This window comes from Calliopsis andreniformis, chromosome 5, assembly GCF_051401765.1.
Source record: "Calliopsis andreniformis isolate RMS-2024a chromosome 5, iyCalAndr_principal, whole genome shotgun sequence".
NCBI classification, from domain to species: Eukaryota; Metazoa; Arthropoda; class Insecta; order Hymenoptera; family Andrenidae; genus Calliopsis; species Calliopsis andreniformis.
Window position 1 is genome coordinate 2,248,591 of NC_135066.1, and position 12,560 is coordinate 2,261,150.

At 42.2% G+C, this 12,560-nt stretch overlaps 1 protein-coding gene and 1 long non-coding RNA gene across 9 annotated transcripts in view; one reads left to right on the forward strand and one right to left on the reverse strand.

Moving 5' to 3' along the window:
• Positions 1–12,560, reverse strand: part of Pnut (septin 7-like protein pnut) — a 42,194-nt gene that overhangs the window by 28,866 nt on the left and 768 nt on the right. For 3 of the 8 annotated variants that reach the window (XM_076377633.1, XM_076377632.1, XM_076377627.1), the window contains exons 1-2: positions 1,800–2,298; positions 617–1,118 (exon numbers count right to left, since the gene is read on the reverse strand). The exons of 1 other annotated variant lie outside the window; for it this stretch is intronic. In XM_076377633.1, coding sequence (XP_076233748.1) covers positions 617–955 — 339 coding nt within the window. In that variant the 5' untranslated portion in view covers positions 956–1,118; positions 1,800–2,298. Of the gene's footprint in view, positions 1–616; positions 1,119–1,799; positions 2,301–12,560 lie in introns of those variants that run through there. 4 more of the 8 variants (XM_076377634.1, XM_076377630.1, XM_076377628.1 and 1 more) reach the window with 4 other exon arrangements.
• Positions 2,818–4,162, forward strand: LOC143179409 (uncharacterized). Its single transcript, XR_013001963.1, has 3 exons — positions 2,818–2,862; positions 3,300–3,377; positions 3,594–4,162. It is a non-coding gene; the product is annotated as an uncharacterized LOC143179409 (long non-coding RNA).

Here is a 12,560-nt window from a genome sequence, read left to right on the forward strand (position 1 = left end):
TGTTATATGGAAAAGATCTTTTAATCTAATACTACTCTGTAATCTGCAATTAAACCAAAAACTCAATTTTCACTCTTTCAACTATTGTAACATAATAGAGAAAATATTCCCATTATTTAAATTTGGACATTCCTCCCGTTTCAGTTTTCGAAATTGTTCGGTCTTTTCAAGCCCTCGGAATTCAAAAATACCAAAAACCTGATGACCGAAATTCTGTATAAATGAATATGTACGTATCTGTGTGTATATTTCTGAACTGAGTTATCGAAATTCCATAAAAATTTTACACGATATCTCTGTATGTGGGACACTGATGCATTTAAATTTTCAAAAAATTTAGTCAAAGGAGAGAAGAGATACAGACCTATGGATACCACATTTCAAAGGGAGTCGAATTTACAGAAAATTTCACTCATAAATGTTCAGCTCATCAAAAAGATACAATTAGCAAAAGAATCCCTTCCCATATACCTCCCCCCACAGAACAAAAAACATCGAATTCTCCTAGTAAACTACTTGTTGGTGTCAAGAAAATATCGCACAAACAGCATGGAGAATTGTTGGAAAAAAAATGTGATACGTCATTTTGCATTTTAGCCACAAGATATAAGCTTACCGACGTGGTGTCGCCGTTCGCCTTTTCCCCGTCTAGTATCCTCTGCCTGAGAGCAAGCCTGTCGAGGCTCGCCAGCCTGTAACTAGCGCCGACTTCGCGATCTCTGTTCAATCGTTCGGTGGTGCCGCTGCCATTGGAACCGGCGTTAAAGCTGGACGTGTATTTGGGCAACGTCGGCGGCGGCACTTGACGCGGTTTCTCCCGGTTCAGCATCGAGTTGCTGCTGTACAGGAACGAGGAGTTGTTCGACGCGGTCCTCGTCGACGACGACACGCCGATCGTGGCTTTGATGCCGTTGCTCTGCGCGCCTGCCGAACCGTTTTGATTTTCGGTCGACATTTTTACCCTCACGTGACCACTGTTCAACACGATCCTCTCTCTTTCTCCCTCCTGTCTTACACACCGGCACAGCTATCTGTCCTTCTCTATCGCCAGGCAAACTGACAATGGAGGCTTAAGTCATGTTTTCGATTTTCCTCCCTCGGTTGTTTTCTTTTTTTTTCTGAGAATAGAAGGTACTGGGATCATTGAACTTGAATTGCGCACACAAAGGAGAGGGCCTTGAGAATTCATTCGACGGCGTATTAGGGATATCTGTCTGACAAATTGTTCGATACGAGAAAAAAGACGGGCGTGTCTGTCGTAAAGATAAGCTGCGTCTTAAGAAGGCGATATCGGTTTTTGTGATCCAGCGAACTGTTGTTCGATATCGTTGATTAAATATCGCGAGGACTTGTGTGACTAATCTGATTAGGTGAACACCCTAGGGCGTTATGGCAAAGATTATAAATAAAGTGACGTATTTCAATACAGTATTACAGAAGTTAGAGAATTCTAAATAAAGTTTAAATAGTCCCAAAGCATCGACTGTAGTGTTCGATGAATTGAATTCGTCGAAGACCGAAGTTCTTCTCGAAACTGTGTCCTCTGTGCAAGAAAAAGCAAGGTAAAGACTTGAAGCGCGGAATCAGTGTTCCTCGTGTCGTACTATGTACTCGAAAGCCACGATTTGCCCTTGGAAACGCCTTCGTTACGCACAGGATCAACAGAAACCGTATCACGGTCATAGACGTCGCGGATAATGTTACGAGCGAGCGGACAATTCGAGTGTACTACGCACACGCGTGCAGCCGGCGCGTCAGGGGTTAATTGTTCGGAAGAACAACACACGACGAGTACTCACTCTGCGTGTACGCTTCACGCGCTGGATCTGTCAGTCGGGGGTCCAGAGGTAAAAATTTGCGTACGCGTGTGCACGACGCCGCTCCCGTGCAACAGAGGGACGCCAGCGGGACAGAGACGGCGAGATCGAGACGAGGAGACGAGGAGAAGAACGAAAGGGGACAAGAGAGAGAGAAATCGTGCATCGGTTAGAGCGCTGCTGCGTGGGCCCGTAAACGCCACTGATGGTGTTTCACGCTGTCGGCGAACCGGCCGAACGTACTCACGTTCACTCTCACTTTTCTGCGCATTGTTCCATCGTTAAACAGAGGCCTTTCTTTCCCTACGAAACGGTATTCCTCGGCCCACCGATCGAGGGCTGTCGCGGAAAAACAACTCGAGAGAGGAGGGAGGAAAAAGTTAAACGACCTTTGCCAAACACGCACACTGTGCACCCGCGCGCGTGCGCGCCCCTACGCACACACAGAGGCTCACCTCCGACAAAGCCCGACTGCCAACGAGCGAACGATACACGCGACGCGCCCGACTCGGGTATACTGCGGCGGCTAACGAACGACCACGCCTGACGCAGCTACTACGAATGGTGGGGGGAGATCCGCTACACTACCGCCTTGTGCCGCCGAGGACAACCAACGCTGCCCCTGCTCTCTGCGCATGCGCCGCGAGGGACGACGCACCAATCGACGCTCTTCGCACGAGCAGCCTGACGGATGAGCGAACATATTGTTCTCGCTATAGGCCACTATAGGGCTCGGCCAGTCTTGAGGCGAAGCGTTCGAAACTGCTTTCAGGCGTTTCGAACGGAGATGCGTCTTCTACGACTGCATCCCTTTTTTTTTAACCTTGCAATCGATCGACTTTTTGCGACTTGCAACTTTCTCTTGTAAATTTTAGAACCTTTCGTCGGTAATTATGTTTTTAGTAACGTCGTCTGCACTCTAGGTCGTTTATGTGCACGAAGGGTTATTTTTATATTCTAGGGTTTTAAAAATGTATGGTAAAAAATGTATAAATAATGTGTTATTTGTCAATGTCTCTAGAATATCTTCTAATAGTTTTTGGTCGTAAGTGTTACACAGTTTTTTTATAGTTTTCGTGGAGAACTTTAAGAGAGTAGCAAAGCTTGGGATTTAAAGTACTTAGATTACTGATGAAGAGTTAAGATAACCTATTAAGGCCCAAACTCGCGTAAATGCAACAATTCAATCTCTACTTGTTTTAGCGATTTTGCTCCAACACTTGGATTCCAAGTATGTATTTGAGTAAATTTTCTTTAACTCTTACTTGAGATAGAAGTTGAACCATTTTTTAGTAACTTAACCTTACTTTCTTGTAATACATAAGGTAGGCTCAGCGCTTGTAGCTTTTTCATGAATTTTATTAACGTAAATCATTTTGGAAAGAAAGGAACAATTACTGCAAAGAAACGTCTGAACACAAAATACTGTTGTTCTTATTTACCGGCCGCTTTCACGAATGCACCCATGAAATGTGATTCCAGAGTCTGGGCCTCTCGGCCATGGTGGCGCTGTATGCCTAGCGGAGATTTTTCTCGTTCGATCGTTAACAAGCAGAAAAGGTACGCGTGAAGAGCCTTTTACAATTAAAAGGAGCTGGCGGGTTTCAATTAAACAAATGATGTTTAGCTTCGTTTCGTCCTATGCTTTTCATAGAGAGTCTACAGAGAGAATGTGAAATAATACTTTATGCAACCTTTCCTACCGAAATTTTGAATCGCCTGCAAGGTGTATTCAAAAATACATACAAATCTACTGAGATCAATTATTTTTTCCAGGGAAAAGGAATGAAACATTTCGGTTGGCATACAAATGTATTCCATGGCGTCCTATTAGAGGTTAGAAACAATGACAATTTTCTCAATGTGCTATACTCCGTGTACGGAAGAAAAAAAGAAGATTCCAAAGGGAGAACTAGCAGAGGGCAAAAATAGCACGTGCGTGAATGCAGGTGGCGTTCGCGTATACACACAACAATACACGTAGGCTTAATAGTTCGATGCTCTTATTAGCTCAGAGTCCAATTAAGGCCACAATGATACTCCAAGTATTCCGTCGCGTACTTCCTAGTGTCGCGTTAGAATACCAAGCACGACGAGGTCTGTGGAAATCAACGGGATCATTGACACCGTAAAAAAAACGAAGTCCTAGAAGTTATGCAGATGTATCTACTGTAGCAAACAATTTTTTCACTCTTTTCAATATTTTTTTTTAGATTTTCGGGTCTCTCTAGGAGAGATTCAAAATATAGATAGAAAAATTATTGTTACTTAGAGGAGGAGCAGATGTATTGAAAGACAAAATCGCCATTCTTTGACCTACTTTAATACCAAACAAATTTCACTTAAAATAATACTAATAAGTAGCTTACTTGAGAGAAAAAATACCACTCCCTCTTTTTGTATGCCTTTGGTCGATAAATAAAAAGTATGTAACAATGCCAGAGGCAATCCCTAAGTGACAGTAGTTGGGTTTATTAATCTACAATTAAAACTGGGGCGTTATTTTACTAATATGCAAAGGGAAAGATATTGGAAACCAATATTATATTTCTTCACACATGATGAGTACACAGTTGCACGGACTGCGTGCTAACGAGATGCACTGTCTGAGCCAAATCTGCAACCCAAACGTGTCCTTCCCCGTACCGAAAGGGTCGAAGGAGCTTTGGGACACCCTCCTCGAATCAATGAAGCGCGATACATTAACCCACTTGCACCGTTTTAAACGTTCTATCCTTCGCCTCGATATTCGCGTGTGACGTGACTTAAGTGGAAAAGAAGGCAGTTTGGAGCTCATAGATAAGGGGGCCTTGACTGTTAGCATATCAAGCTTTACATCCATCCGCATCTAAATATGTATTGACTAGTTGTTCGAAACTATAACTTTTCCTTGTACAGGTTCACACGATAACGAAGTAATGATCACGACGATGAAATACTGGGTTGATACATAAATTCGTGCAGCGTCATTTTTCCTTTTTTTTATACGACAAATATGTTTTTTATGCTAATAAAATGGTTATAGTTTCTTGTTTCTACTTGTAACTTTGTACCTGAGAGCCAGACTAACTTAAGTCTATTTTTTTTTAATTTAATTGTATATAGCATCTTTCTACTTTCTCTCACTTTTATTAGAATAATAAGAATCTAAGTTATGTTATAAAAGACAAAGAGCAGAATTGTTTTTCTGCTCTCCTAAAAAATAACAAAAAAGGACTTGGCACAGGCGGGCTCTCAGGTATAAAAGAATAACATATGTACTAGTAATTATGAAAATGGTCTAAGTATATGAACAATGTTCCAGAGAGAAAAGAAACAGAAGCGATATGACACGAGTTCAAGCACCACCCCAATATTTCCAGCGATTATAACTACCTGTTGAGAGGAATCGGCCTGCCTATTGTATCTGGCGAGGACCGCTGGATTCAAACGACGTCTCGCCGTCGGCGTTGACATTTTAACGATCCTACCCTGTCCGACGAACCACCGTCTGCTCCGTTAATCGTACCAGTTACCGGAATCCCGATCGAATCGATCCTCGGCGACGTCAGATCTGGCGCACACCCTCTGACGTCCGTTACATTTTTGGCCGCTGGCGTCAGGAGCAACGAACGTGCGACGATGTAACCATGGGATCGATGATCGACGTAAATACACCTTCCACTTCCACTTTCCTCGCGCGATCAACTTAACACGCTGGTAAACGGGACCACCTCGTAAACGCTCGTCAACCACTGAACGTCTCGCGGGGACAATTGGAATTAATGACTTTCTATCGCAGACGAATTTCGGTCGAAGGGTACAACTGTTCCTTACCGAGTCAAAGATTCTATTGAGGACAATATCAGTCTTTATCGAGATTTCATTGCTAATCACTGGTGGTATCTTAGACGAAGGAAAAAGTGCCTAGAGTTCCTGGCACGTTGCTCACGAACACGTTGATCTCGACTGCGAGCCGATACCTCGTGAATCACGTATCGACGATTGTCCACTCACACGTAATGCTTTCAGCGAACGTTATTAAGTGTCTCGGAAAAATGCTCAATTATCGACCGCTTTGATGGTAAACGAACTCAATTCTCGTTTCTCGGGAATCTTGATATACAATCACTGCAAGCTTTTCTGGGAACTCTGATTAATTAGCTGAATCTGAGAGTCGTAAATTACGTAATAAACCAGTATTCCTGCACTCGCGACGTTAAAGGATCGCAACTGGAGCTCGCGTGTCTAAAGAGGGTCCATGACGCGTCGAAATGAAAAGTTTCGAAAGTAGCGGCTCACTTCCGGTGTCGGTCGGCGACGCCCATCGGAGGATGGAGCAAACTTTCGTTCCCTTTTTTGATTATAGATCGATATCTGATTCGGGGTCAGACGAACAAAATGGAGAGGAATATTTCCTCGAGAGGCGAGATCTGAGGAGAAGCCTCGACGGAGCACACGTTCTTGGGACGTTGGTAGTTTAGTATTGCGAACACGAGACACGTTTGCACGAGTGTCGCTCGGCAATTGGAATGTGACTAGCCTTATCAGAAACTTACCGCTGCCGTGGTGTCCAAAGCGATCGTGGTGGACGTGACGTCGTCGTGGTAGTCATCGGCGACGTTGTCATCATCGTCATCGTAGAGGCGTTTATCGTGGAGCATGCGGTCGTCCAACATCCGCGCGAAACCGGAAACAGAGGAACAGGAGGATGGAAGGGGAAGATGGAGCAGTACGATAAAGGGATGAAGGATGAGAAGCGGCGAGTGATGCGGAAAAGTGGGAGGGAAAAGAGCAATTTATGTTAGTCCATTGGTAGAAGCAATCCTCTAATTTAACAGTCAGTGACACTGTTACAATAATGTACGGGGTGGGACAGAATTAAGGTACACCTGGCTAAGCTGACCCTTGTCGCTTCCAGATCAAGCGATATTAACGCTACAATTATCGAGGCATCTCTATTTTTATTGAAGTACTAAAATTAGAGTTGTCTAAAAAAAGTTCATAAATCTCTGAAACAGTGTTTCAAGCAACTGATAAAGTACTATAAATAATCGGCTAAATCATCTCGACACCTAAGAGTTTTAATTCAAAGTGAAAAAGCATGGAACTGGATGTTTAGTCTTCGAAACTCGCGTCAAATGTATCCCGAACATTGTTCCCATTCCAGCTGTAACTGTAATGAAGCGTGACAATCCAATTAAAAGGTATGTCCAAAGCGTTGCATCGGGTGGGCAGCTTAATCGAAACTCCGATACCGTATCGACTGTGTTCTGTTTCGTTCGATGAAGATGAAGTCATATACACTGTTCCTACATTTTTATACAGTGTCCACTACAATGGCCACGCGATTTTTTATACCTTTTTTTTTACATAATATTATGGAGGATATTAACCCTCTAAAGAGGGCTATGTACTGAAAAACATTGTGAAAAAATATTGGGCAAAATTGATCAACTTTGACTGACGATAACTCCGCGAAAAATCATCGTAGGAGCATGATCTTTTTTGTAAATTAAAGCTTGAAGTCTTCACTTTAAGACACTATGCCCCAATCTTAAGTTTAATTCACTGCTATTGCTACAATCCCTTAGATCTGAGGGCATGTTTGTCATGTTGAAAATTTCAAACTTTGAACAGATGCATGGACTTGTAAAAATTTTTTTGGAGGATGCCACTTATAGTAGCATAAAGAGCAGATCTTCCCTTTCAAATTAAAAAAAAGATCAAGTCGCTGCGATTTTTTCTCGCGAAGTTACAGGACTTTAAACTAACCCCTGTATTTTTACAGCATACCGGATAGTGCCCATACTGCGGTAAATGCAAGGGCAATTTCAAACTGATGTAACTTTGCGAAAAAAAATCGTAACGACTTGATCTTTTTTTTACATTGAAGGGGAAGGTTCGAACTTTATGTCTCTGTAAATAATATTCCCGAAAAAAATTTTAGCAAGTCCGTATATTCCGTGAAACTTCGCAATTTTCAATGTAATAAATGCACGGGACGCACAGACTCGCAAAAATTTTTTTCGGGAATATTATTTACAGAGGCATCAAGTTCGAACCTTCCCCTTCAATTTAAGAAAAAGATCAAGTCGCTACGATTTTTTTTCGCAAAGTTACATCAGTTTGAAATTGCCCTTGCATTTACCGCAGTATGGGCACTATCCGGTATGCTGTAAAAATACAGGGGTTAGTTTAAAGTCCTGTAACTTCGCGAGAAAAAATCGCAGCGACTTGATCTTTTTTTTAATTTGAAAGGGAAGATCTGCTCTTTATGCTACTTTAAGTGGCATCCTCCAAAAAAATTTTTACAAGTCCATGCATCTGTTCAAAGTTTGAAATTTTCAACATGACAAACATGCCCTCAGATCTAAGGGATTGTAGCAATAGCAGTGAATTAAACTTAAGATCGGGGCATAGTGTCTTAAAGTGAAGACTTCAAGCTTTAATTTACAAAAAAGATCATGCTCCTACGATGATTTTTCGCGGAGTTATCGTCAGTCAAAGTTGGCCAATTTTTTTCCAAAATTCTTCTGTATCATAATTTTTTTGTACAGCATATTTCTATGAAATATATGAAAAAATAAAGCCCCCTAAGAGTAAGGCCCAAGATATAGCCCTCAGCCCCCCAGTCTCAGCCTAATTAACACTCAACCTAAGTAAATTTTCTCTAACTATACACCCTGCATCTTATATCTTTCTATTAACTCATCCCACACATAAATAACATAAGAAATAAATGAAAGCAAGCCTCTTACGTGTATTCTGCGGTATGAACACCACCGTGGAAGTCTCCATCTCGATCATGAGCCAAATCGAATCTCCTTCGCCGTCTCTATCGAACTTTTTCCACGGACTTTCTTCCCTGCGTCCGCTGGAATCGCGGTTCCACGAGGCGAACAGCGAACGCGGACCGAAAATAGATATCGCAAAAAGTAGAGGACCGCGAAAATTCCCCAGGGGCCTTGGATCTTCGAGTATCGCCGAATTCGCGGCGCGTTCGTCGGTACACAGCACAGAGGCCACCTCTCGCGTCCCTGCGCGAGTCCCTTCGAGGACAATGATCCTTGGCGATGGATAATCGCCCGTTAAGAATTCTGCTCTGTACGCCGACGATTCCTCGATCCAAGAAACACGATCGTCCGCGAACGCTGGGATCGCTGACCGAGATCGAGGCCCCTCGAAAAAGGTAAGAATCGAATTCGCTTCGAAGGATCGATCGTATTAATGAGCAGAGGATCGTGGGACGTGGCGTCCAGGCGAATAACTGGGGAGATAAAGCAGCGATGGAGACGAGATTCCTAAGGTTTCGCGGAGGGAAAACGGTGAAATAGAATTACGAAGCAAATGATACGCGTCTCGCGCGGGTTTTCCTGTGCACCAGAGTGGAATGAAAACGAGTGGAAATTCCAGGGCGCCGTGTCGACGACGGGAGATAAGGAAAGATTAAAATTCTCAGGGAACAGTTCTCACGACGATCGATCACTTGAACACGCCACCCAGGCTGACGCCTGTTTTCGGTTTGCTTGGCGCTTTGTTCGCGAGCGGAACTCGAGCGTGTTCTTTCTGCAAGGTGTACAGGGTGAGTTGTTTAACTCTGCTATTGGAAGTTATTTGTGAAGCATTTGTGATTTAGGAAAATGTTTCGATCGAAATTTGTTGCAGTTGTTTGGTGCCGAGGATGACAGAGCTCGAAAGATCCGATAGCTTTCACTGAAGAGTATGTGCCTTGGTAATTTGTGATTTTTTATCCTTTTGATTCTGATCTTTTAATCAGCATTCATGTCTCGACAAAAAGATCAAATAAAGAAATTAACTATTACGTTGCAAGCTTTTCTTTGAAACACTTTTTAGATACCAAGTGGTTTACAAACATTGGTGAACTGAAGAACAGCACTGTGTAATTTAATACACTTTGTATCCAAAGGACAAGAACTCACAAACCAGAGCGATGAACTCCATTTTTACTCTCCAACTCACCGATTCCCAAGTAAATCCAGGTAGCAGAGTTAAATGACACCCTGTATAATGCACCAATATTATTAAAACACGGGAATCAGTCGATTCACCTCAGACCACCACACTTCTTTAAAAAGAATACCTAGTTCCTCAAATAAACATTCTAATTTTCATCCAGATTCCCAAATAAATACACCTCGAGCTAACTGAAATACATTAACCCAGACACATCATTTCGAATGAACTTTCGCCTAGGTCTCTTCACGTCTGTCTGAAAGCCAGTAGCCAGCAAGACGCATGGGAAGTCATCGTCGAGATTCCTCGAATCGCAATGCCGAATCTCCGAAGCACAATGCACTCTGATCACCGATGCAGAACGAGAAAACAACGCGAGGAACGGTGGGAACGATCGGTGGAAACGGCCAGCGTGTCTACACGTCGAACACAGAAAGTGTACTAAAATCCTGACGAGGCACTCGCGGGTTCACGATCGGCTCTCGAGCCTCTCCGCGTGTTTCACGTGCCGGCGAAGAAGTGCTCGAGTCGAAGGAGCGCGCGAGACAATTATAATGTTAATCCTACGGCCCCTGCCCGACTCCCTCTTTCTTTCTTCCCTTCTTTCTATTTCACGGGTCAGCCACCGCGATTCTTCGAGCCGTAAGCTCACCTGTCGATCACGCGTCGAACCCACCGCGACGCATCCTGCATCGCGATTTTATTCCACGGGACGATATCGCGAACTGGTTTAGTTTGGCGCGGTTTTGCACGCGCTTGGTCGCGAAGGGTAACCGGCTCGAGTGGATCCGCGATGCAAGGGATCGATAACGATTGGTGGTGACGGATTTTTTCAGAGACAATGTTGAGGGAGATACAGCTGGGGCGGAGGTGAATACTGATTTGATCCTATTACAGCGCGTAGTGGTCAATGGAATGGCAACACTCGCTGGAAATACTATTTTTTTAATATAAAATGTTTTTCTTTGGATCGCGAGGGAAAGTTTTTTCGCTTGCATGTTATGTATCCCTTCTTCTGCTATTAAACTAAGGAACTGATATTTGTTTGGGAAATTCACGGTGATTTTGGAAGTATAACTGACAAATAAAAATTGATGGTGAGATCTTGAATCTTTCAGATCTTCTAAAATACGAATAAAAGTGATTCTGTGGTTCTCTTGACTGAGATAACACTCGATATCGACAAATATCGTAGATATGTTACATATTCTCTTCGATTATCGATTCCCCTGCAGCACTGGACAGATTTATAACCAAAGACACGTTATCAGTATTTAATCGACAATTGCTACTACATCGTGCACTATGCACTGGCGAGAGATACTCGAGGCATTCTTAAAACACAGATCGCTATTCATTCAACTTTAACTTCGAGGTCAGACAAATAAATGTACAATAAATCGAGTTTGGAATGCGTGACGAACAAACAACAGCCGATTATTATGCCTTCTTTCTTCATACGCTCTCGTTGCAGCGACGGATTCTGGACAACTCGAGATAAAGAAAAATTCAGCACGTTCAAGGAAAAAAAATGTTCATTTAATGTATTCGAGAAGCATGGGAAGAAGAAAGGTATTTGTGGTAAGTTAGAGAAGACAGGAAAATACGGTCAGACAAGATGTTATACTTGGCATTATTGCGTTACTTCTAAACCCGCTATGTACGTGACAGATATGATTTCACCGACCCATGTAGAATAATAGTTTAATGTTACATGTACCGAAGAAAACGAGTCAGTCGAGAGCACCGTAACGCAGCTAGTAAAATGTAAAACGCGAATGTTCCTGTTGGAATTATTAGTTACCTAATATTTTACCTTCTAATACCCTTTTTACCATTATAAATAATTAGTTACGACTACAGTGAACTCTCATCTCAAGATAAAAGTGGATTTCTTAACATCGAACGATGAGACTGAATATTAAAATTTATATAAGCAAATATAATCAAATAATTTCATCGAAATAGTTCTGAACTATTTTTACTATTTTTCATTTATTCAATTGTAACTTTTACCAATTTCATCGTATTAATGCCAATCATTTAGTAGCCGAGATGCAGTCGAAATAAATAGTAAGGTAACAGAGGCCAAGCTCTCAGAAAAGGTTTGTTTTGATTTCGCTTCTGTTTAACTTGAGCTGGCAATCTACACCGCTCTATTTAGACTACTTGTGTACACCCGAATAAGTGGCGGTGATAAGTGAGAGGAAACATAACTTCGAACCAGGCTACACACTGTACACCACACATTTCACGTCACATAATGAAAATAGAAATCAAGATAGACCAAACATTTGACATTCATAACAAAATACAAGACACAAATTGTTACATACGATAATTCCAAACCGCTATCGAATCAGAGGCATCTCTTATTACATACACAATGAAGCACAACATTCGCAATAATTACTCGGTGTCATAATATTCTTATCTGACATTCGCAATAGCAAGAACTCGTTTATTATCTCTCGTCATTATTTCACGTACCATTTGAGTATTGATATCTAATAAATATCATACAGTGTTTCTGTGAAATTATGTCGTGATACAAATGTTAAGTAAGACAAGATACAAAAGAGAAAAAGAATTATTCAAAGATAAAATATCGAAGAACTACGAAAATCAAGAGAACTCGCATTCCAAGGGTACTCGAATCGGTCGCGAATCGAAACAAAAAGCAAGACGATTTAAGTGGCTAAATTGAACCACTTCGAGGCTATTTCACGAGAATAAAGTTTCTCGAAGTCAATTCATAGCGAGTCCCGTTAATATTCAGGCACTCCT